Source organism: Papio anubis, chromosome 12 (assembly GCF_008728515.1).
Source record: "Papio anubis isolate 15944 chromosome 12, Panubis1.0, whole genome shotgun sequence".
NCBI lineage: Eukaryota > Metazoa > Chordata > Mammalia > Primates > Cercopithecidae > Papio > Papio anubis.
This window is the reverse complement of record NC_044987.1, coordinates 79,908,498-79,934,747: the sequence shown is the minus strand read 5'-3', so window position 1 is coordinate 79,934,747 and position 26,250 is coordinate 79,908,498. Positions and strand designations below refer to the sequence as shown.

Genomic DNA, 26,250 nt, shown 5'->3' with positions numbered 1-26,250 from the left:
TTTTTCTTTCCACCAAAAAAAAAAAAAAATTAAAACACTGAGTAAGAATGAAATAGGATCTGCTCAGCCTGGTCATATACTCGCAGGAAACAGAGTGAAAAATGTGCATTGTCTCCTTGCGCTCAGAGCTAGGATAGTTTTAATGGTTTTGTACCAGTTGAGTAGGAGCTGAGCTGTGTCATGTCTTTGCTCTGCCTTTCATGTCTCCCAGGTGATGGTGAGCCAAACTGGAAGCCAGGGGCAGGGGCTTCTGTGCCTCTTGGGCCTCCATCCATGTGCCTGATCCAGTCAACATGCTCAGCCTGCTTTAAACACACACACACACACAGACACACACACACCCCCCACAGAGAGAGCGAGAGAGACTATAAAATAAACACATGTTCATGGCAGAAAAGGCAGAAAAGAATGGCATCTCTCTGGGTCTGCGAGAGGGAAGAATTCATCTTTTTGCCCTTAATCTACTTGAAGGGTTAAATAATGTGCTTTCCATCATGAAAAAAGCTGGTTTTGGAGGGCAACACTAAGAGCCAATCATACAGAGATCACAGAAAGCTGGTCTTGGCACAGACCTAGCTGAGGAGAATTAACAGATCTACTGGGGAAAGAAGAAATTACTTGTTTCTAGGTCCCCTTTTAAATGACCAGAGCTTCCAAAGTGACTACTACTAGCACCTTTTATCTGTAGAGTTGTATACTTCTGCAACTGTATCACACCCCTCATTTCTTTTCTCCTTATAGCAATCCCCATAAGGTAGGTAGTGGAAGAACATTTTTATTTCTATTTTTCAGAGAAGGAAAACAGATCCAGAGAGAAGTTAACTGACCCAGACATACATAGTCAGTGACAGAGATATAGACCAGAAAGACTTCCTGACATAGCTGCCCTACTTCTCCTCATATTCACTCTCTTGCCCTTGACCCAAGAAGCTGACCCTTTTCCCCAAGGCCTCAAGGCCCAATCTATTTCACTCTGAAACATCTTCCAGGAACACTCCCTGACTCCCCAGTAGCTTGCCCTCTTCTAGACACTACATTTTTATCAGAGTGGTCTAAGGGTTCACTCTCATATTCACCCCATGCACTGAGCAGTATCTTGTGAAGTCTGGCCCCAGGATCGCTCACCTGGACTCTAGGAATTAGACCATCACTTTTCAAATTGTACCATGAAGATAAGTCACTTGGGAACCTAGTTAAAATGCAAGTCTTATTCAGAAAGGCTAGAGGGGGGCTTCTAACCACCATCCAGGTAATGCTGCTAGTCTAAGAAACACTATAAAACAAAATAAGATTCTACAAGGACGTGTTTAAATGCAAATTTTCTGAACCCAACCAAATCTATAAATCAGACTATCTTGTGGGCCTGTGAACCTGCATTTTTAACAAAGATTCTAGCTATTCGTGAGCAAACAAAAACTTGATTACGCCCTTCTCTGGGCCAGGAACTCCTTAAATGTTAGAATTAAGTATATTTGATAGCTCAATGTAATCTCTGTGTTCCCAGAACATAGTATAGGTCCTAGCATGCATAATATATGTTCAGTTATTTTGTTGAATAAATGGATAGTTCAGAATACACACACCTAAAGCAGATATTTCCAAACTTACCTAATAAAAGTTTGGTTTTATCTTTGCATTCTGGCGTATTCCAAGGGTTGTTGCAGGAGCCCCAGGGTAGTACAGACACAAAGGAGGCAAACAGGTAGAAAAGTGTATAGCAAATAATCACATTGTAGTATATGGCTATTAGGACAGAGATGATCAGCATCGCGATGCCACAGCCTGCAGAAGCAAAAATTCCAGGGGTTCATTCCTTCTTAAATGCTATGGAATTCTTAGAGTTAGGCATAGGGTAGGGACCTAGGTCTGGGCTCTCTTGTACAGAATGGATGCACTAATAGCAGAGTGGACTGTATGTCTACCAGGGATATGAAGGCATTCTGCTGGGAACTCAACAATGCCAGAGGTGATCTTGGGCTATTATTCAGAAGGACGAAATAAAGGATGGAAAGAGTTAGTTCTATTAACCACAAAGGCAGGTCTCCCTCCCTGGGGCTGCATGGTGCCAGAGGGGACAGAGTCAGAAAGGGCCTGAGGAGGCTGGGAGGCAGGCTGGACTCACCTTGTAGAGCTGGGATGGCCTTCCACACAGACACTGGCCCCTGGCTGGCAAACTGGCCCAGCGACACCTCCAAGAAGAAGATGGGTAATCCAGCCAGAGCCAGCATCATCAGGTAAGGGATGAGGAAAGCACCTTGGAAAGAGAGTGGGGAGTGAGAGCCCTGGGAGGCAAAAGCAGGCTGCTGCCCTCCTTCACCTTCCGGGTTGGGGGCTGGGCTCCCTCTCAAAGAACTAAAGGACAATTTAGCTCCATTCCTGAAGAAGCCCTTTGATGTCCTGTCTCAGCAACAGTCACCCACAGATATTTAAGAGCCCTCCTCCAAAAAGTATAAGGGTACTGCTGCAAATACACTCCTTATTTCAATTCTCCACTGGCAGATGGCTAGGGATATGTGCTGATGGGGTTTTATTCTTTTCTTTTTTTATTATAGCACTTCAATTTCCCAAAATTAAGCCCCTGCAGAGCTCAACCAGTCCATGCCTTTGACTCACTACTGGATTCAGATTGGTGAAATCTTATCGGAGCCTCAGCCCTCCCAGGACCTAAAAGCTTCTAAGCTAAACTCCAGGAGCCCTCCTCTACAGTAAGTTACCTGAACAGCTTCTACCAACCAGGGCTGGGCAGGCTCTGCCAGAAAGCCATTGGGGGATACCCATCCTTCTTCCTAAACCCATCCCCACCGCATCACACACTTCTCAATGCCCTCCTCCATGTGAGAAGTTCCTTCCATCCTTCAAGGTCAACTCAAATGCTTCCTCTTCCAAGAAGTCTCCCATCTGTGTCCTCCCACAGTACCTTGCTCCAGGCACCAATCACTTGTTAATTTTTATGTAAATGTCTTATTCAGCCTGTGAGCCCCTAATGTTGTTTGCGCTTCATCTCTTTACTCCTCAAAATGCCCCGTCTAGGGCAATAGTGTCTGGCAGGTCTCCATAGAGTCGCTGAGACTTCTGTAGGGTTCTTTCCCTTCAACGTTCTTTGAGGTTGTTTGGGAGGGACTTGGGGAATGGTCATGAGTTTTGAAAAAGGTTTTGACCAGAACGTGCTGCTGCATGGGCCAGAGTCAAGGGCCAGGGTACTGGAGATGCGCGAGCGCAGAACAGTGGCCTTAGCGGAGGGAAAACTAATCTTTCTCTAGTCTACTCTTCATGCTCCCGCCCCTCTGCACTTCCTGTTTGATGGCAGGGCCTTTCCTGCCCGGGGCTTTCCAAGCCAGGAAGGCCCAGGAGCAGCCACGGGCTGCTGGGCAGTAAAACCGGGGTCCTGCTTTATCCTCTCAAGACGGGGATTGTGCAGTCCTCCTCAGCTCCTGAAAAGGAGCGGCGAGCCCTCCACCCCACGCTGAGGGCTGCGGGGCCCCGAGCCGCAGTGCGGAACAGGCTGCCTCCCATCGCAGCCCCTGGCTCCTCGGGAGCGCTGAGATCTGCTCCGCCGCTCTTCGCAGATCCCGGGCGAGCAGAGCGCGGGCACTTGCGCGGGCCAACCTCCTTTTGCTGGAACTCCCTCCCCATCCTCTACCCTGAGTACCCACTTCCCTTCTATTCACTGGAAGCCTTGTTGTAGCATCCTGGCCTGAGGGCGCCCTGTGGAAAACCAAACGGGAACCTATCTGGGTGCCTCTATTAGTGTGGCCGGTACCTGGTCTGTTTTCAGGGCACCCCAGATGGCAAATGCTCTGCGGTTCTCATAAGTACTTGTCAGAGTGTCCTAATTTGGAACTGGAGAGGAGGGGAGTAGTGGCCTATGTTTTGCGCTTTAGCCGTCCGGTGATGCAGCCCCTGTCCGTTCCGCTGCACCAAATTCCGCCTGAAGCGGACCCAAGAGGCAAAACAAAAGAACAAAAACCCTCAAACTGCCTGACCTATGGGCTGAAGGAATGCATTGTTTGTCCCTTCCGTCCAGTTGAGAAGATGTGGGAGGGGGCTCTAGGTTCAAATTCCTATTGCTAGAGAGCGGCCGGCCCCGCGACACCTAAACGTCGGGAGGGCCAAAGGGATCGTGAATGTACCAGGTCCCTCCTCGGTGGGTACAGAAGAGGTACAAGGGAGCACAGTGGCCCAGCAGCCGATGCAAGCCTAACTAGTGTCCTCCCCATCTCTGAAAGGGCTTTCCTTCAAAACCAGCACCTTCCTCCCATTTAGGGCTGATGAAAGAAACCTGTTTTCGCTGTACGATTTTACTAAAATCAAAATATGTTCTGCTTCAAGAAGCAGAACAAGAAGGCGGAGGTGGCGGGCACTTCTGAGAGGTTTTTGACAGCACATCCCCCACCCCTTGCCCCTCACCTCCAGCTCACCTAAGGAGTGCCCTAGGAAGGCAGGATATAACCCTGAATCAGGGCTCCAGAACCGTACAGCTGCTGGCTGTAACCTTGTTGGGTGCCCGAAGTGCCGCCGCTCTCTGAACACTTGACCGCTAGCACCCGTGCTTACGTGGCTCTGGACCCAGGCCCCAAAACTGGGTCAGTGGGGGTTTGTGGGGCCTCATTCCTCCCCTGCGCCCCTCTCTAGAAAAGAGACTCTGGGATCTAATGCCGAACGATTATGGTCGTCCCCGCCCTCAGGTTATGCACTCACGCCTACGAGGTGTAGGGCTGGAGCCTGCGGAGGCTGCTCTGAGCCTCCCCGCCCTGCGACCCTGCCTGAGGGCTCCTGTCCCACCCAACCCTCAGGTGCCCGCCCCGCCCCGCAGCAGGCGGAAAGAGCGGAAAAGCCATACCTCCCCCGTTCTGGAAGGCCAGGTAGGGAAACCTCCAGACATTGCCCAGCCCCACTGCGTACCCCACCATGGACAGGATGAAGTCCAGTTTGCTGGACCAGTTCCCTCGGGCCTTATTCTCATCCCCTTGCTCGTCCTCCTGGGGGCGGAAAAGCACATTGTCGATAACAGCCCCGAGTAGGTCCACAAACAGGCCCCTTCCACCCCTCCCCCCGGCTAGGGGTCCTTCCCAGCAAGCAGGCTCCCACTTTTCAACTGAGGATGCATCGGCAAGCAGGACCCCAAATGTAAAGAAAGGATGCATCTACAAGCAGGGACCACACCCCTCAACCCTGCACTGAGAGTCAATCAGCAAGCAGGTCCCCAATTCTGATCTGAAGATCCATCTTAAACAGACCCAAAACCCCCTCTTTCCCAGATCATACAGTCAGGGCACACCAGCAAGCAGCTCTCCCCAAACCTTGAACCTGTAAGGTGATTGCAAGCAGGTCCCTCCATCCCCAACCCTTCACCAAGAATTTATTTGGCAAGCATCATGCCTGGAGTTCCCAGCAAGCAGGTTCCTAATTAATCCTCTCCCACAAAAAAGCCTTCACCACACCCCCTCCTCAGCCCTTTCTTCCTTTAGAGTGTGTGACAAGACCAGAAAGAGAGCTGCAATGCCGAAGCCAGCCGGAGCCCCTGCCTTACTTTCTTGACCAAACAGAACCTGCCTGGTCAACTAATTTAAGAAGGCATCCTTCAAGACTAATGCAAGGGAGATGGGCAGGAGGCAGATTTGAAGATGAAACAAGAGGGAAAACAAACAAACAAAAAAAGATTGATATGGGAAGACACAAGCCATCTACAACCTTGAGTTCTGGTCTAAATTTTACTACTAACCAGCTGGACAACCCCAGGCAAGCCACTTGCTCTCTCTGAACCTCCATGTCTCATCTGTAAAAGAAGCTTAGAATAACTGTCCCCTGAAGCCCTTGCCAGCCCCAGCAGTCTATGAATCTTTGAGACTCATTTCTTCAAGCTCACACTAAGACGCTTTCTTGGGGCAGTGCCTGGTCATGGAATGCCTCACTAATACTCAGGAAAAATTGGGGGAGACCACCCCAAATAAACTCTGAAAATGTTCGGGACACCTAGACACTGCACAAAGCTTTCCAGGGACTCAGGCCACTGCACAGTTTCCACCTCCTCAGTCACCCTTCACCTCCTATTGTAGTAACTTGCTAGGTCTCGTACTTTTCTACAGGCTGTGGGGGACACAGCAGCAGCTGTCAGGAGAAGTCTTGGGGAGGGAGAAAGAGCCAGGGTGAGTGTCAGAAAGGCACAATCAGAAAGATGGGCAGGGCTGAAAATAAGTACTTTCAGAAACCAAACATCTTTAACATCCTCCCTCTCATCCTCCCACACACAGACCACCTCCACGCCTAATCCCACCCTTCAATCCTTCCAGAGCTGCAAAGGGTGGGAGTTCCAGCTCCTTCTGCCGCAGTGCGGAGGTTAAGCAAGACAAGTGAAACAAATATTCTGCTCCACCTGGGGTCACACTGTGGGATACATGCTGTCAGAGGCAGATAATACACATAGAAAAACTCTCCAGATGTGGACCCCAAAAGGAAAGGCAAGTGGGAAATTCTATGTTTATTTCTAGTTCTGACACCACAAGCTCCTGCTATGTGGGCCTGTGGATAAGTGTGAGTGTGTGTGTGTGTGTGTGCAAACACTAGAGTAACTAAAGACAGAAGGGCTGTATAAATCCTAAACCTCACACAGGCATAAATTTTGGTCCAGGCCCCACTGCTGGATATATGCCTAGTCCCTGAGGCCAGGAAAGGAGAGAAGATAGCAGAAAGGCAGGCAGTGAGAAGGGAAGAGCTGAAGTGGATGAAAAAGGACAGAAGAAAGAAGAGATCAGAGAAGGAAGGAGAGAGACAGAGGGAAATGGAAGAGAACAAAAGCCTGTATGAGACAGCGGGCCACCAGCAAAAGTTGCCTTTATTCATAACCCAAGGATTGGGATTTGCTCTGTGGGTTTTTCACGCCTCTAATTAAGTGGTAAAGGATCAAATGCAAGAGGAGATTCAGATTAGTGGAGCCTGAAGCTTATACAATTGAGGGAGGTTACTTTAGGGAAAAAAATAGAAAATTTTGGCAAAAGTAGACACCAGGTTTTGGAAGGACCCAGGCAAAGGACAGGCCCCAAAGCTTAAGCTTCAGTAGCCTCAGGTAAACCCACCTGGCATCAAATGAGTTCTCATGTAATAAGCATTACTGGCAGTGTAAAGGCTACAAAACTTAAACTATTATCCTCCTACCCCTCCACCCCCAGCCACGACCACCTGGCTTTGTTCTGAATTTTCTCCCTCTTTTTATTTAATTAAGAAAGTACTTTTGAAAAGAAAAGACAGTCATTGGCAGGAGAGGGAGTCTGTCTGCATAAAAGGGTGGGATCTATCTGCCTCAATTGCTTTGTGAATCCGGACCTGGATTCCCACTACAGCCAAGGCTGGGAAGGGGCAGGTCGTGGCCCCTCTGGCAGGGTCACTGCAGCCCTCGCGCCCTAAACTGCCGACCCCAGCGCAGTGCGAGCTTCCGAAGCCCCAAGCCGCCTCCCGCATCCATCACCTGGCACTGCCAACCGGTTTCCCCATCAGCACACGTGCACCCGCCACGGCCCGGCTGGCCTCTCTCGCGCAGCTGGAGAGCAGGACACTGTGCGGGCCGAATGCAACCGCTTACCTGAGTGGCAACGGTGGCCACGCTGCCCGGGAGCACGGACGTGATTCCATCCGTGCCCAGCACCACGGTACTCTGGCTCATGTTCACCCAGCCCACGGCAGGGGTATTGTTCCGCTCCAGAGTGCCCTTGCCCACACTCACGTTCGCATCCCCTTCCGGGCCTCGCAGAGCATGGATCTTACAGTGCAGCGCGTTGCTGGGCCCGGAGCTCCCAGGAAGGGGGACGGCCTGCGCGCCTTGCGCCTCTCTCAAGTCCCGCAGAGCTGCCGAGGCCGCCTGCGCCCGCGGGCTACTGAGTTTGCAAGACCCCACTCCTGGCCGCTCAGCCTCGCAGGCTCGCGCGTCCGCTGACTGGAAAGTTTGGGCGCCGGTGGAAGCGGACCTGGGCACACGTGGCGGCGGCGGGGCAGCAGCCGCGGGAAGCTCCTGCTCCGGGCTCGTCCTGGGAGCGCATGGGCCATCCAGGTGGCCCTGCGCCGCCGCCGCCTCCGGGCTGTTGGCTGGCTGTTTATTCATTTCCTTGGGAGCACTGCAATCCTGCAAACACAATGTCAAGTTCGTGCAAAACAAAGTCACAACAGCATTAAAAATACCTGTATCTACATATGGAGACGTTCGCAACTCAGGTCCAGACACAATATCTGGGGAAGCAAATTGGAATCTGAATTTTTTCTGTTAAGAAAGACTGCAATCAGTATTTCTCAATTTGCCCGCTTCATCAATAACCAGATGACAAAGAAGCTAATATTTCCTCCCTAGTGGAGGATGAACTAAGAAAAGAGGCAGAAATGGAATTTTGTAAGGGGAAAGGGGGGGAAATAGCCCTAGAGTCATGAGCTCTCCTCCCTCTTTGGATTTCACATCACAGCTGTGGGTGCCCGCATCCCCATCACCATTGTAGAAAGATTCTTTAATTTTCCGCCCCATTTCCTTTGTCATTCAACAATGCACATTGCCTTTTTCCCCCATAGACAAGCTGTGGCCACAAAGCTGATGCCCTGGCACCTGCGAGTGCTTGAGGCCAAATTGGTTGAGTCCCAGCGCTCCACAACCCACCTCCTCCCGCCAGGTAGCAAAGAAATGTTAAGAATCACGATCAAAATAACCACAAAAAATCCTACAACGATTATAAATTTAAGACACAGAGTAGTAACTAGGTTTGTTATCTTACACAACTTGTATTCACTTCCAGATTCCCAGACATGTAAAATAATATGCAAAGTTTTTTGGTTCTTTTGTTTGTTTATTTGTTTTTGCGTAACTCTTCACAGGAGTCTAATATCCTTCACAACCCTACGCTGGCTTGAGTACCAAAACTCATGGCTAATTTTTATTCTCTTTCCCAATTCACTTTCAAATGAAAATAACTGCCAGCGGTGGTTTTCCTAGCCACTTTCTCCCCTCGTGTTATCTTTCAGGGCTTCCTAAACATTAGCACCAATAATTATTATTACACTGTAATAATCCTATTATCTTCACCTCCACTGCACTCTTATAGTCTAACCCCCTTTCACAAGCACGCAAAATAGAACTCCTCAATTTCCACAAATCTGAATACCTCGGCTTCAGCCAGCATTTGTCTCAATAGCCTCTAGGACCCAGAGCAACTCGCCTCTGTACCGGCGTCTGGCTTTTCAGCACCGAGGACAGTGCCCGGGATCGGGTCTTTAGGAGCCACAGTCAACCTCTCAGCTCTACAACCTAGGAAACCTCTTTGCGACCTCAGGTGACGCTCACAAGTACAAATACCTAGGGCTGTGAGAATTATTCTCCTCCTCGCCCCCTTTTCCCCCACCCAATGCACAGACATCTCCAAAAGAAATAGCCAAAACGAATCTGCTTTTCCTATCCCCTCAGCCCCTTTTCCTCTTGAAAGAACAAAAGCAAACACTCACCATGTCTGACACAGGCAACAGATTGAACTGGTGGAGGGTGAAACCCGCTATTGACAAGACTGGGTTTGGCTCCGACAGGAGAGGCGCTTTCTATATCTCCTTGGGAAAGGCCGGGTTTGCGTCAGTGCAAAGCAAGGTGCCCTTGGTTTGACATTTTCTTGATAATACAAGTTTGATAAATCATTACCCCCTTGGATTCAAGTTTTAAAGGGACAACAGCCTAGAGTATGCTGGCCAGTTGTCGCTCCAGCGGGAGGGGGCTGCGTGTTTGGCGTGACTCATGTGGGTCTGATTACTAAACCGAAACCGGCAGGAGGGGAAGACAGAAGTTTGACTCCTCCTAATTAAGGGAAACATGGGAGGGACACGTCCCACTGCACCCAAGGCAAGGCGCAGTCGCCAGCAGAGTGGATCGGGATGTAGAGGTAGGGGGAGGGAGCTAAACCACTGTCTTCTCTTTCCCTTTCACTATATTCCATTGCTCTCTCCCCCAATCTTCAGGGATGCCGAAAATATTACTCCGAAAGAGACTGAGGGTCTGCGCATAGCCCCACAGCTCTGCGATGGCTGCAGCAGGCATGGGTCCTGCATTTATCAAGGTGTACCTACCTAGCATGTGTGTGGACTTTAGATTCTCACATCCCTACCCTTCCGGACAGTCAGTCTTGGACGAATCCTGGGTTTTTTGCTTAAAAATTGGGATCTAGTATTTCCGTTCCTATTTCTGTTAACACAATCAGGAGAAAATTCTGAGTATAACTGACCGTTCTCATTGCATTTTTAAGCTCTTTTGAAGACGTTTTAGAGAAATGAAAATGAAGATTTTCCAACACAGACCTAGTTCTTAGGTCACTTTCAAAGTCAAGGGAAACCCATTCTTTCTTTGTAGTCCTTTCAATAAAATCCTACCAGAGCCAGGCCTGATTTGGCAGCGTGAGACCTTAGAGACCGTCCAAATCGAGACGCCCAGCAATGGGCGGGGGGGACGGGGTGTGCGGGGGGGGCGGGGGGAGCCGCACCAGGAAGTTCAACAATACTGTGGCGGGGATGGGATTGGGGGTGGCAGTGGCGATAAAAAGATGAACTTTCTTGTTGGTACAATGCAATAGCTATAATCAGGAGAGGAGAAAACGCCTTTACAAAGAAAGTGTAGTTTGGAGACTAGAAGGGGATTATCAGCAAAATGCTTCCGTCCTCTCCTTACTTGCCGGTCTAGCTTGGGGAACCCCTGGCCTCGGGGATGAGGAGCCACAGACAGCACGTTTTCCTTTCCCCACTGCCAACAGCCCAGCCCACTGCCTCAGGGTGCGCGCCGTCGCAAGCGGCTGGGCCGTCCCCGCGCGGCAGGAGGACAATGCCGGGGCGGCGGCGGCCGCAGGCGTAGGCTGCAGTGGCAGATTGCGGCGGGCGCCGGGGGCACTGAGGGGCGCCCTCCTGTCCCTCTGGAGAGCCCGAGAGTGTTTGGATGCCTCCGCTGGTTGGCTCTCCCGCCTAGCCCCTCTAAAGGGCAACTGGCTGGGGACACACGGTCTGCATTGCTTTTGGTGGGGGCAGGAGTAGGAGATCTTTCTTTTGAGACGCCTTGAGGATTTCAGGTCGCTTTTTATTGCAGTTTTGAGCTAACGTCTATTGAGATCTCAATACTCAACCATTGTGCAAGGGCTATCCATGAATTATCCCGGTTAGATTTGGCAATGGCCTTTCAGAAACTATACAATTGCAAAGCTGAGGAAACTGGGGCTCAGAAAGTCGTTTTTGAATCCTGGAGAAGATCCCCAACCACCTCCCGCGGGGCTGTCTCTGGGGTCAGTCGCGCTCTCCCCGGGGCCAGCTCGTAGGGCGAGGTCGGGAATTAGGGTTAAGAGGGTGAGGTGGGGTGGGCTGTGGTGGACTCTGGGTGGAGGAGGGTCTTCTGAGTGGGTGGGACTGAGAATTCCGCAGGGGTGCCTGCTCAAGTTCCAGCTGGCGCTGAGAAGCAGCCCGCAGGCTCTTGGCATCTTGGGGGAGGCCAAGAGAACCTAAGGGTGTTTCTGCCTAAACAGTCCCCAGTTTCCGAGAGGGCTCAAGACGAATGAATGCGAGAATTGTAAAGGCAGGCCTGGCAGGCAGGCTCGGGCTCAGAGAGCGATCGGCCAGAGCGGTACCAAGAGGCGGGCCCAAAGATCGGTGTAGGCCTCCCTCTGCAGTTCCCCGGCCGACTTCCCCGAGGGACAGTCACGACTTTGGAAGGTTCTGGCCAGTTTCCCAATTTGCATTTGAGCAGTCCCCGCAAAGGGCCAGGTGAGAATGGAGCGTCCACGCGGCGCCCGGACGTTCCAGGGCGCACAGACTTGGCTGCCCCGGGAGGAAGGGGGAGAACTGCGCAGAGGCGGCAGAATCCTGCCGGCCTTCTCACTTCCGCCAGCTGCGGCCCTGGGCCTGAGTGACGCCCAGCGCCGCCCTTTGGCCCCCAGGCCTGACGTTTTGCCCGCTGGCCCTCCCCGGCCCAGTGAACACTTGGGTTCCTGCGTGGGGCCTGCCGCGCGTCAGGCTCTGCAGAGGCGGGTGACGCGCAGCAACTGCTACGGGGTTTGGCAGAGGTGCTATTAGGGCTCTAGGCCTCCCCCCACTTTCAGCCGCAAAATTCTAGAAGGGAGGGGCTGCGTGGAGAACGGAGGGAGGGTCTGGAGCGGAGAGGCCTGGAGGTGTCGCTATGCGGCCAAAGCGGGGGCGGAGGGGCGGGCACAAGCCCGGCTTAAAGGTTGGGGTTCAGGGGCGGGAGAGAGCGTGCTGAGGCAGGAAGCCAGGCTCTGGGGCAGCAGGTGGTGCGTATGGGTGTGTGTCAGCGCCTACGAAGCGCAGAGGATGGAACTGCAGTATTAAAAAAAAAAAAAAAAAAAAAAAAAAGGCCAGCCGCAAGTCCTCTAGACGCGGGCCTCCGCCCCCGCCCTCCGCGGACGCCTGTTTGTAGTGATAATCTGGCCCAGTGCGCCGCAGCCAAGGAGGTCGTAAATCCGCATCCATCACCGCGCAGCCATTCGGTCTGAATTAGCCAGTCACTACGGCCTTAATTACTTTGTCAAAGATGAAAAATAGTAATTGATTTTGTCCTCGATCACTTTGTTCCCTCCCCTCCTGCCTTGCAGATAAGCAAATAAATATTTTTGAAAACTCGTGTCCACTAGGTTGTATGGGGGTAGCCTACTGAAAAACAGGCCATCCGGTGACAGTCCTGACGCCAGTGTTACTGCCAAGACCCGAAAAGTGAGCTGCAACCCAGACAGGAGAGGGCCCAGAGGGCGGCCTAGGGCATTCAAGTCGCTGCCCTCCTTCTCACTAAGGAAGGAGAGAGGAGGGAAAGGTACCGGTGTTTTACAAGCGCTTGCTCTGGCGTTAGCAGGGCACTGTGGCACCAGCCTTCTTTGGTCCTCAGGGCAGCATGCGAGAAAGAGCTGCCAGCGCGACTGACAGGAGAAGAAACGCGTCCAGGGTCAGCGGGCAGAGCCTAGCTTTGAGCCCGGGTCTGTGTTGGCTCCTCTCCATCCGCCACATGAGGGATAGAGTATGAGCCCCTATGTCTATGTTTATGTGATTTTAACATGGGAGTCGTTAACACATACAACTTCCACAGATGATGGATGTGAGGGCTCAGTGTGGGTTTCAGGTGACATGGCCGATAGTCAAGAAGCCGCCGTATTTTTGTCCCACTTGTCTACTACTGCCCAGCTCCATTGCAGTGTTGTTCTGTGCTAAGAATGTGGGCTCCGCAGATACACTGCACCACCTCCTAGCTCTGTGACCTCGAGGGGGAAATTCCCCATCAGCAAAATGAGCATAATAAAAATTAACCTACCTCGGCCGGTGCAGTGGTTCACGCCTGTAATCCCAGCACTTTGGGAGGCTGAGGTGGGCGGATCATGAGGTCAGGAGATCGAGACCATCCTGGCTAACACGGTGAAACCCCATCTCTACTAAAAATACAAAAAATTGGCTGGGTGTGGTGGCACGCGCCTGTAGTCCCAGCTACTTAGGAGGCTGAGGCAGGAGAACAGCTTGAACCTGGGAGGCGGAGGTTGCAGTGAGCCAAGATGGCACCATTGCACTCCAGCCTGGGCGACAGAGCGAGACTCGTCTCAGAAAAAAAAAAAAGAAAAGAAAAGAAAAGAATTAACCTAACCTCAAGGGTAGCCTGAGAATTAAACGAAAGAATGCATGCAAAGTGCCTAGATTGAGATTGGCTACCGGCATACTTTCAATAAACTATTGTTATTAATATCATTCAATCTAAAGGAAACATAGGTTTGAAGCCCCTCAGAATTAGCAAATAAGACAAATCCCTCTTCCTGGGCCAGAAGGTTTAATATGGGTAGACTTACACAGAATAGAAAACCTTACAAAATATGTAATGATTGTGCAACATTTCTCCCTCATTCAGTGTTTGGTCGCCCAATAATCAAGCATTTACCTTTACTAAATGAAAATTAGGAGCATCCTGGAAAAGTGCTCAAATACAGAAGCTGCTAGGAGTTTTTCCTGAGGCACCTTTTGTTTAGATGAAGGTAAATTTCAATAAAAAGAAAGGGCAGAAGCTTGAAGTTTCATAATCAGCCTCACCGTTCAGTTCTCATCTGAACCCAGGGGTGCCAGGGAAACACAAGTTAAACAAAGCAAGCATCCCTCATCATAGCATTTCAGAAGAGCTCATACTTGGAAATCAGTGGTTCAGCTAAATAATCAGTCTGTGCAAAATGTAGGTCCAAAATTCCAAGACTCAGACAGGCAGGATGCTTGTTCCTGAGTCAGCAGTAATGATGATTCTCACTTCACTGCAGCAAAACACAGGGCAGTGGGTGCTAGCGCAGAAGCAGAGAAGTATATGACAAGATGAAAAGGATGTTCAAGGTCATCTGTAGTCCCACATGCCTGCCTTACCAGTGAGAAAGCAGAGTTCCAGGTCCAGGGAGGAAAAGTGAGCACTCAAGGTCATTTGACAAATTAGAAATAAAGTCTAGCGGCATATCTTTAAAAAAGAAAGAAAGAAAAAAGAACTATATTATCCTTTGATCCAGCAGTCTCACTCTTAGGAATCTATCCCAGAGAAATAAAAAACCATAGTGCCAGAGCGTTTATTATACCATAGTTGATAAAGTGAAAGCCTGCGGAAAAAAGAAATAGCCATATTAGATCATTAGAGTATCTGCAGTGTGGAATGATTTGTAGCTGTTAAAAAAATTGAATTAGAACCATACAGAGATTGGAGAGATTTTCATGACGTATTGAGAAAAGCCAGATACATTAAAGTGTGTATAATAGAATCTTACTTATATAAAATAAACAGTAACTAAAATGCCATGTCTGTTGGTCTCTCTCTCTGTCTCTCCGTGTGTGTGTGTATGTGTACTAGAACACACATGTGTTCTAGTAAAATGTGAATGCACACACATAAGTTAGTAAATAAGATTACTGGCAGAAAATGTGGGCATTGATGTGAGCTCAGGAGACAAGGGAAGAGCCAAGTAGAAAAAGTGGAGGGAGGGTGAGAAACATTGACTTAAACAAAAATAGTTCTACTAGTCATACTTATAAATTTATGTAAAATATGTATAAAAAAGTTTAAGAAAAGAATTCAGCACTAGAAGCTATTGCTTTAATTAATGAGGATATTCACCAAGAAGGCTACTTTCAATAGGAAGTATTACCCCTACACCTATTTTATTGTCTTTCTCTGAAGAGTAGAGCTCAGAAAAATGAATTCAACTAATTAAGGATCCCAGCTACCAATATTTGGCTAATCCTCCTTCCTCAGGTCCTCATGTTTCTATCTCTTAGCTCTGCTGGGGTAGAACCAGGGCATAATTAAGACCTTCAGAGGACACAGTCTTGGAAAATATGATGCTGCTCTCCTACCCCTACCCTTATCCTTATAATGTACACTAAACTATAAAGTAATTTACATTAAAATCACACCAAACTGAAAATTCCTGATTTCTATTTTTTCCATAATGATAACATTAATGTCTTTCCAGTACGCATGATGCATTCACCCCTTTCCTCTGCTGCCTTTTCTTATCATCCTTTTGGTAGTCGTACTTTGCTTGTTGCATATGTTTGGTGAAACTACTTGGTAATCTCCTTCCAGGTATGAGTCTTCTGTGTTTATCCATCTGCTGAAAGTTCCCAAACCCCAAAATGAGAGATACTAGCCTTGTAAGAGATGTCAGGTCTCAAATATGTTTATTATTGGAAATAGGAGACTTCTAATACAAGAGAATTGATACTGTGTCTGCAATGTTGGTGAATAAGATTCTTTTTTTTCTCTCTTTCTTAAATGTTTCCCTGGTCTTCTCTTTTTGTCCTAGTTGGTGGGGCGGTGGGGGGTGGGGAATTAAGTTCAATGTCAGGAAAACCTAGCAGGAATTCCCACAAGTAGAGTGAAACAGATGTTGGAAATCTTCACTGTATAGGCAGTTTATGTAGTTAACCAAGGCTATTGGGTGGAATGTGAAGAAGGTTCAGAAAGGTACAATGGTAAGGATGCTAATCCACGAAGTGGAACTTGGAAAATTCAACACACTTTACACCTGTAGAGAACTGCCAGATAGCATTAACAAGCCTTAGGACCTTGTGATTTTGTCACTAGATAGCACCCTTGTAAATTGAGTCTAGGGGACTATGGACATTGGTACCCCATTTGTGACTGTTGGTTCTAGCAATCTGTGGCATCCAGATTTCTAAGACTATTTCAAACAATGGCCTGGAGGAGGCCAGCTGTGCCTACCATTTTTGGCAGACAATCCAGAGTTAGCCATTGTGGTAGCTGTCCCTTGGAATGTCACCATTAGAGGTTGGAAATGATCTATAAATCTTTTAGAATAGTTTCTTAGAATCTGCATTCTATTTCGGAGTGTTTCTATTTCAGTTTAAACATCTTCCGGGTGGAGGATAACATTATATTGTGAAAATAGGGCTTTAGTAGTAGATGTTAGTCATGAGTTTGAACCAAGTTCAGACATTTTTTAACTATGTGTTCTTGGGAAGCTAATATCCAACTTGTGGCTACTAACATTTACTTATCTTTGGAGCCTCACTTTCCTTTTCAATAAAATGGAATTCCTTTGATTGATTAAATAAGATAAAGTGTGTAAAAACTTCTAGCATGGTGCCTAGCAAGAGCTCCTTCTACCTTTAGATACCAGATTTGAAAGTTACTATCTGAAGTCTGACACTATGCCCTTAGAGATGTACCCAAATGACTCCTTTCTACACGTCTTGGTATTCCTGGATTTGCTGACCAAATCTTTATGTATTTTGCCCATCTTTCTTCTTTGTTTTTTCAAATAATAGGCCATTCTAGGGACTTTATTCTGCCCATCTTTCTTGATGGGAAATGAACTTTGACTGTTTTTCTTTTCTTTTTTTTGAAGTGGGTTCTTTTTTCTATCTCTTCACACTGCGCCTTCCTTAAAATGCCAAGCCCATCATAACTCTGTGCCTTTGCCACTGCAGTGTCCTCTGCCTGAAACGCTCTTCCTTCCAGAATGAATTTCTATCTATATGTAAGACTTTGCCCAACGTGTGTCTCCTCTTGGAGGTTTTTTATGAACAAAGTTAATATCTCCATTCTCCGTACTTCCCTAGCACTAGTTTATTGTAATTATTTATTTCCATGTGCGTCTTTTCAACTACAATAGCTAATAGTCATGTGTGGCTACTGTCATTTAAATTAATTAAAATAAAATTAAATGTAAAATTTCATTCTTCACTCACACTAACTATATTCTTTGCTATACATCTTTGCTCATGTCTCTAATTTTGATTCTTAGTGTCGGTTCCTAACTATGGAATTACTCCCTAAAGGAATTGCACATTTTTTGGCATTGGATTGATCTTATCTGGACCAATTTTTTTGATCACTGCCTTCAAAATGCAGACATGGAGCTGTGTATGAAGATGTAGCCAGGCTCTGAGCAGAGAGTGACAGTGCTCTGCGCTTTGTTTTCACTCCTTTTCCTAATGATTCTCAGCAATCTGTGAATACTTCTGGCTATAAAAAAGCCATGGGAACAAAGACCATAGTATGTTTCCATAAAGACCAAATCAGTTTTCTCTTTAGCATAAAGGAATTTTTATGGAAATCATTTTACTTGGTAAATACAAGTATTTGTAATTGTCAGTATGCACAATATCCAAATTTTACAACTATTAGGAGCAAGCAAATAAGCTCATCTGTTTACACAGGATTTAATTAAACAATTGCAAGAAATAATACAAACATTGTTAAAATGTGGAGGATTTGTGAATGCTTCTTCTGCAGTGGAAATGCCTGACTCAGGGCTCTCTCTGGTTTCTGCAGATTATGTGGATGATGACATGTTTTTCCAAGTCATTAACTTGGGCACAGCTTTGGGGCCAAATGAGAAGCTACATCCAAACCATTTAAGAGTCTGGGTGATTGGTGGGGCACTGACAAAGGAAAGACCCTCTGTCATTGCCCACGGTGGGAGCATTTGGGGAGTGTGATTGCCTGTGACGGTGCATGGTTCAATGATTCCATTGTTTCATGAAGGCCTGGTTTCACTGATACCAAGGGAAAAAGGTGGGCTGCGCCCACACGGGCGATTAAGGTGACGCTGTCAAAGGCATTTAGAGTGATTTTTTCCCTTAGAAATCTGTTCTATCACTTTTTGGCATTACAAGGTCTCTTGTAGTACATTATAGAAAAAAAAATAGGCAAAAAGAAGAAAATAAATCACTTCATCAGGACTCTTTTTCAATTGCAAGGGATAGAAACCCAACTCAAAACTAGCTGACGCTTAGTCAAGTAATGAACGGGTCAAGGTAAAAATGGAGCTGACTTCAGGTCGGCTAGATCCAGGTTGCCTACAGCAACAGGATCCTCTCTTGGAGCCTTGGCCTCTGTGGGTCCATGTTTTCAGACTCTCGTGTTGTAGGTGTCACGTGACTCAAAGTTGTGGGTTCCCGTGCTCATAGATTATGATCCAAGGGGAAGTAGTATATCTCTACCCAGTTTGGGAGGTTTGGGGAAAGGAGGCTGAGATGGTGGCTTTGATGCAGGTAGATTATTTGGGAGTCCCAATGAGGTAGTTAGAGAAGAGTCAATAAAGAGTGCATTGATGAGTGAGTTACCTCTGTGGACAATTGGATTCAGGCTCACTGGGGTCCCTCTGAGGTACCCTGTGGAACACAAGTCAAAGTTTTCCCTCCAGGGGCAGGGAAGCTAGAAGGTGATTTGTCCACAGACTCCCACTCCTTATTGACTGAGGATTGTTCCTGAGAGTATTAAATCCTCAGCACTTGTGGGCACTCTACAGTTGGACTGAGCAAGTTGCTATAGCGCTGGAAAAAGGTGTCAGGTAGAGAAACAGAGAGACATGGTTGCTTGAGGTGGGGAGCTGTCAGCATGCCAGAAATTGTCCAACATGACTGCAGGTGAACTTGCAGATGGGCCAGAGCAGCATGGGCTGGGACATCAATTGCAGCTGCTATGCTCACCTTTAGTTTCTTCCCCACTCCCTAGGCCAATCACTCAGTACTTTGATCAGTCCAAAGTTGGCCACATGTCTGCCTCTCAAACATGATGGGCAGGCAGCATGCTGTGAATGGAATCTTCATCAAAATCACCTGGAGAAGAGGAGGCAGTTTTACAAATAAAGAGTGGGGTAGCAAGTTAGTTCTCAGAATAAGTGAGGGGGGGGCATGGTGGCTCACGCCTGTAATCCCAGCACTTTGGGAGGCCAAGGCAGGTGGATCACGAGGTCAGGAGATGGAGACCATCCTGGTGAACACTGTGAAACCCCATCTCTACTAAAAATACAAAAAAAAAAAAATAGCCAGGCGTGGTGGCGGGCACCTATAGTCCCAGTTATTCGGGAGGTTGAGGCAGGAGAATGGCATGAACCTGGGAGGTGGAGCTTGCAGTGAGCCCAGATCGCGCCACTGCACTCCAACCAGCTGGGTGACAGAGCGAAGACTCCATCTCAAAAAAAAAAAAAAGTAAGTGCAGGAGGGATGATGGACAGACTAAATAACAATAGCAATAAATAAGATATTCACTTGCAAACTTTAATCCTATTTTAAGGTTAAAACCACTGAATGTTTTAGTAAATATATTTCTGGATTATGTTTATTTATGCATTTTTCCTTATAAACTGGGATAACACTAGAATTCATGTTTTATTGCTGCATTTTTTACTTAACGATATTTAGTAAACACTTTAATATGTAATGAACATTTTGCTGTACATGATTGTAAATATTGTAAAGGTACAGTTGACCCTTGAACAACATGGGTTTGAATTATGCAAGCCCACTTATACATGGGTTTTCTTCAATCAAAAATACAGTGTTGGCCAGGCGCAGTGGCTCATGCCTGTAATCCCAGCACTTTGGGAGGCTGAGGTGGGTGGATCATGAGGTCAGGAGTTCAAGACTAGCCTGGCCAACATGGTGAAACCCCATCTCTACTAAAAATACAAAAGTTAGCTGGGTGTGGTGGCAGGTGCCTGTAATCCCAGCTACTCAGGAAGCTGAGGTAGAGAACTGCTTGAACCCGGGAGGTGGAGGTTGCAGTGAGCCGAGATTGCACCACTGCACTCCAGCCTGGGCAACAGAGTGAGACTCTGTCTTGAAAACAAAAACAAAAAACAGTGTTACTTTTCAGTAAAGTTACACTGAGTGTGCTTGTCTCCAGCCTCCCCTTCTGCCTCCTTTACCTCTTCAGCCTCTGCCACTCCTGAGACAGCCAGATCAACCCCTTTTCTTCCTCCTTCTCCTTAGAAGACAACAAGGATGCCTTGACAGCGATCCAGTTCCATTTAATGAATAGGAAATCTAATTTTTCTTCCTTATGATTTTCTTAATAACATTTCCTTTACTCTAGCTTACTTTACTGTAAGAATACAGCACATAATACATACAACATATGAAAATGTGTTAATCAACTGTTTATGTTATCAGTAAGGCTTCGCATCAACTGTAGACTATTAGTAGTCAGGTTTTAGGAGGTTTTACTTGGATTCTCAGGCAGGTCACAGTGGTTCAAGCCTATAATCCCAGCACTTTGGTAGACTGAGGCGGGAGGATCACTTGAACCTAGGAATTCGAGATCAGCCTTGGCAGCATGGCAAAACCTGTCTCTACTAAAAATACAAAAATTAGCCTGGCATAATGGCACATTCCTGTAGTCCCAGCTACTGGGGAGGCTGAGGTGGGAGGATCACTTGAGTCCAGGAGGTCGAGGCTGCAGTGAGCCATGATCACGTCACTGCATTCCAGCCTGGGTGACAGATAGCCTGTCAAACAAACAAAAAAAGAAAAAAGAAAAAAAAAAAAGAAAGAAAGGAAGTTATATTTGGATTTTTGACTGCGGGGGGTTGCTGCCCATAATTCCCACATTGTTCAAGGGTCAACTGTATGTAAAGTGCATCAGTCAATATACTTTAAATCTTTTCTCCCTACTAATGACTCTTGGTTAAAAGTGGACTGGGAGGATAAATACATTAAATCCACAGCAGTGCCTCTGCCCAGAGAAGAATATTTTAGTGGTAGAACTTCAGGCATCAGAGGAAGCTGTTAAAAAAAAAAAAAAGCACCAATTTTAAAATCATAGAGCTCAGGATTTGAATTCTTATTACTAGCTGTGTGACATTGGTCAATTTATTTAATCTTACAAATTTCATATCTTATTTTACATATAGTAAATGCTAAATAAAATGGTAGCATTCTTAGTATCTAAAATTAGAACAATCATCCTTTCCTGACAGCATTATTATGAGGCTTGAATGAGGTTATGCATGTAATGTGCCCAGGAGAGAGCCTGAGACATAATAGGAGATTAATTAACAATAGCTTTCTCCTATGATCTCTTAGGCTTATTATTTATTTATTTATTTATTTATTTTTGAGACAGAGTTTCACTCTTGTTGCCCAGGCTGGAGTGCAATGGCGTGCTCTCGGCTCACTGCAACTTCCACCTCCCGGGTTCAAGCAAGAATTGCCTCAACCTCCCAAGTAGCTGGGATTACAGGCATGCACCACCATGCCCGGCTAATTTTGTATTTTTAGTAGAGACAGGGTTTCTCCATGTTGGTCAAACTGATCTCGAACTCCCGACCTCAGGTGCTCCGCCCGCCTCAGCCTCCCAAAGAGCTGGGATTACAGGCATGAGCCACCATGTCTGGCCCTCTTAAGCTTATTTTAAGGCAGACTTTATGTCAGGCATAGCAGCTAGGCACCACAGCAATGAAAAGAGTGCCTTATGCCTAAGAACCTCCTGAACACAAATATTTGTACTATGCCACTATCACCCTGAAGTTTTTCCAATTCAAAATTCATATAGTATCATAACTAAGGTTTTGTTTTGTTTTGTTTTGACAGAGACTGACTCTGTTGCCCAGGCTGGAGTACAGTGGCACAATCTCAGCTCACTGCAGCCTCAACCTCCTAGGCTCAGGCAATCCTCCCACCTCAGCCTCTTGAGTAGCTGGGACTACAGATGTGTGTCACCACACCCAGCTACTTTTTATAATTTTTGTAGAGATGGGGTTTTGCCATGTTCCCCAGGTTAGTCTGGAACTCCTGGGCTCAAGTGATCCACCTGCCTCAGCCTCCCAAAGTGCTGGGATTACAGGCGTGAGCTACTGCCCACAGCCTAACCAAGCTGTTTTTTGTTTGTTTGTTTTGTTGTTGTTGTTGTTTAAATGTAACCTACTCCTAGAATAACTCATTACATGTTTTCATCCTGGTATAAACTTTATTACATTGCTTTCCTCATTACAGCTAGCTGACATTTGCAGTATCCATAAACAAAAACCCTAGTTAGTGAAGACAGAAATAAAGACAGTTTTATACCATTTTGGTGGAGTGTTCAACAGGAGAGAGATTTGGGCTGCCAGAAGAGAACATGATGTTCCTGAACTTCAGAGGGGTCAGAAGAGAGGTACTAGGAGGTGGGAAGATCACTGAGAAAGGTATACTTTCTCTCCTGACTTTCAACTTTCAATCACCACTTTCCTAGAATTGCTAATATGAATGAATGAATTTGTTCCAATTGAACTGAGCTCCAATTTCCAATCTTTTTCCCTGGCTCTGAATGGAAATAGCCCTAAATTAGGTATCAGGTGACCTTGGATAAAGTACTAGCTTCTCTGAGATTTCATTTCTACAGTTGTAAAAAGGAGATAATAAATCTTGCTCTGCCTAACTTGCAAAGCTGAGGTGAAGATGAAATAAAATAATGGGATCGAGAGAACTGGGTAAATTGTGAAATATCATGCAATCCTAAGAACTTAGATTTCAACTATTCATGGACCTGAGACCTAAAGATCCGTTATAAATCATTCAAATGTCCATGTATGTGCGTGTGTTGTGGGGGATGGGAAGGTGGGTGTTTCTTGAAATGAAGAATTATCAAAAAAGTTACTTCTGTAAGGAGAGGATTACTAATAGACCCAGAACGAGAAAAAATGCTGGTGAACTGGATGTGATAGTCTCCTAGCTGTATTCCCCACTGTTTGTTCTCTTCCTCTTCCATAATAATTGAGATTAGCTGGGCACATGGCAATTCAGCTACAGATGACATATCTAAGCCTTCCTCACAGGTAGGCTAGCCCTTGTCACTAAGTTCTGAACAATAGGATGTGAGCAAACAGATGTGTGCTCCCAGAGACTTACTCTCAAAAAGCTTAAGCCTGTGTGTCCCTCCCTTCCTGTTGGCAAGGGAAAGATGAAAGCTAAAGCTGCCACTATGGACCTACAAGTCAGAGCCACATGTTAAGAATGGCAGGCTGCCTACCAGCCCAGCTCCTCTTATCTCTTAATGAGGACATAAAGACAAATAAACCCTTATCTAGTTTAAGTGGCTGTTATTTCGGGTCTCTTTGTTACAGCAGCCTAGACTTACCCTGACTAACATGCCAGGCCTTCACACAACGTCAACCTGAACCTGCCCCAAGTGGGAGCAAGAAGCCATTTGTCAAACTGAGGTAATATCCATGCAACCAACGCGATCCCCTGCCACCCTAATTGACTAACCAGAAGACCAACGAGCCATTTTTCTTGAAAGCCACTTTCTGTCACCTGGGCCTGCCAAGGTCACTTATGTGAGGCCAACAGTATGTGTCTCAGATAAAGGGCAGAGCCTGAGTCACCAGCACTACTCCATTACTGTGTGCTACTGTTTAGTGGGGCTCCCAGAGGCAGAGCAGAGTTTGTGCTTATCAGTCATACCTCACCTATAATGAGGCTGGCTCTTTGTATGCCTGCTAGAATCCAGATACTACGTTTGGCATTTTAAATCCATAACCTCAAGGTAGTGGGTATTTTTCATACCAAGAAACAGTCTCAGAAAGGTTGAGTGAGTTACCTGAGGCAACAGCGCCTAGATGCCAAGGCAGATTGGGATAATTCCACAGCTTGTGCTTCTCCCACTGCCAGCACTGCTTTCAAATAAACTGCCTCCTTCCAAGCATGGCTTAAGGCTACTTAAGCAAAACTGGCATTTGTTTATTGAGATGAGAACCTTAAAGGCCTGGAAGCTCCACCCCAAAACCATTCACTACCTGCTGTCCACACTCTGAGCTTTCATCATATAAGAGGGTTTTTAATCCTATGGGCAAGTGTTCCTGTGCATGTGTATTGGGTACTTTTGAGATATGAAGAAAGCTATGTAAACACACACAATGTTAGCAGTTGAACTGGGTCCCCTGAAAAAACACATATTGGAGTCCTAACCCCCAGTACCTCAAAATGTGACATTATGGGGAGACAGGGTCTCTACCGAGGTAATTAAGTTAAAATGAGGGCATTAAAGTAGGCTTTACTCCAATATGATTTGTGTCCTTATAAAAGGAGGAAATTTGGACACAGAGACACACGCATTTAGAGAAAAGATGATGTGAAAAGACACAGAGAGAACACGGCCATCTACAAGCCACGGAAAGAGGCCTGGAACGAATCTTTCCTTCACAGCCCTCAAAAGAACCCAGCCCTGCCAATACATTGATCTCAAACTTCCAGCCTCCAGAGCTGTGGGACAGTAAATTTCCCTTGTTTAAGCTGCCTAGTCTATGATACCTTGTTACTTGCAAACCAATACACACCCTACCCCACAAGTACACATATGCACATATTACTGTATTTGAATATACATTAAAAATATATAAAATACATCAGAATTCACATATAAATTCAGGGAATTCATAGTTCACCCCAGAACACCCTTGGGCTCCTCTTGAAGGACACTTGCAAATTTTTATTTCCTGAAAACATTCCAATGCCTATAATAATGGTAATATTAACGAAAACATAAAACAGCTACTGTTCTCAGCACCATCCTAAGGACTTGTATTAACCCACTTAATTCTCCCAACAACCCCAGCTGCCATAAGAAACTCATACAGATTTTGGCTCCTGGAAATGGAGTGCTGCTGTAACAAATTAGCAATACACTTGATAGCTTAAAGCAACAGAAATTTTTTCTTTCACAGTTCTGAAGGCCAGAAATCCAAACTCAGTATCACTGGGTTGAAATCAAGGTGTTCACAGAAATGTGCTCCCCACAGAATCTCTAAGGGAGAAGCCCTTCCTTGCCTCTTTTAACTTCTGGTGCCTGCATTCCTTGGCTTGGGGCTGCATCACTCCAGTCTCTGCTTTCATCTTCACATCACTTCTCTGTATGTAAAACATCTCTGCCATGCTCTTTTTTTTTTTTTTTTTTTTTTTCAGAGTCTCACTGTGTCACTCAGGCTGGAATGCAATGGCATGATCTCGGCTCACTGCAGCCTCTGCCTCCCAGATTCAAGCGATTCTGCTGCCTCAGCCTCCCAAGTAGCTGGGATTACAGGTGCCTGCCGCCGTGCCCAGCTAATTTTTGTATTTTTAGTAGAGACGAGGTTTCACCATGTTGGTCAAGCTGGTCTCAAACTCCTGACCTCAGGTGATCCGCCTGCCTTGGACTCTCAAAGTGCTGGGATTACAGACGTGAGCCGCCACGCCCAGCCTTCTGCCATGTTCTCATAAGGACATATGTGATTGCATTCAGGGCCCACTTGGATAGTCCAGGTTAATCTCACCACATCAAAATCATCTCATGCACATTGCCTCCCATTAATGTTGTCCATTATTTTTCAGTTTCCTCATCCATAAAATAGAGTGAAGTGAGGTTGTAGTGCATCAAGGATGGCAAGAATGTGGCCCACAGGACACCATTTCCTCTTCTGCAACTTCTTGCCAGAAGGAAGAAGGCTTTGCTTCATGTTTGTGTTCACAATGAAAGGTGAGGTCTTTGGGGAGGCCTCCAAGTTCATTCATTTAATTAACATGTGCAATACCTGGATGCTGAACTTGTACAAAAGTAGCTGGAGGTGAACTTGATAGTCTCACTACTCTGAGGCACTCACAGACTAGTGGACAAGACAGGCGGGCACCGTGGGGTTGTTTTCATGGTGGGAGCTTATTTCATTGCAAGAACAGAAACTGGCCAGCTCTATCAGCCTGAGAGAGAGAGAGAGATCTTGCACCTTTCAGTATATCCAGCAAATAACCCTCAACTGTGTCTCAGTTAGTGATTTAGGGCCTGGTCCTAGCACTGAAACAATCACTGCAGCCAGGCATGGCCTATGTTAATTGGTGCTGGGAAGAGAGATGGGGTCAGTTTCATCCAAACTGTTGGACAGAGAGGGAGGAGTGGTGGTTTCCGAAGGGAAAATTGGGGTGTTTTTACTAGAAGAAGAAAAATGGTGGCTGAGCACCCAGAAAATACGGATGTCAACAGAGCGAGAG

The 26,250-nt window shown here is 46.8% G+C and overlaps 1 protein-coding gene across 1 annotated transcript in view; it reads right to left on the bottom strand.

The window, feature by feature from the left end:
• The window catches only part of SLC6A5 (solute carrier family 6 member 5), a 58,004-nt gene extending 48,618 nt beyond the window's left edge, over positions 1–9,386 (bottom strand). Inside the window, exons 1-5 of the mRNA XM_031653968.1 lie at positions 9,189–9,386; positions 7,577–8,248; positions 4,841–4,979; positions 2,123–2,254; positions 1,609–1,782 (exon numbers count right to left, since the gene is read on the bottom strand). Of these exons, the coding sequence (XP_031509828.1) occupies positions 1,609–1,782; positions 2,123–2,254; positions 4,841–4,979; positions 7,577–8,248; positions 9,189–9,386 (1,315 nt within the window). The remainder of the gene's footprint in view (positions 1–1,608; positions 1,783–2,122; positions 2,255–4,840; positions 4,980–7,576; positions 8,249–9,188) is intronic.
• Between the last annotated feature and the right edge of the window lie 16,864 nt (positions 9,387–26,250).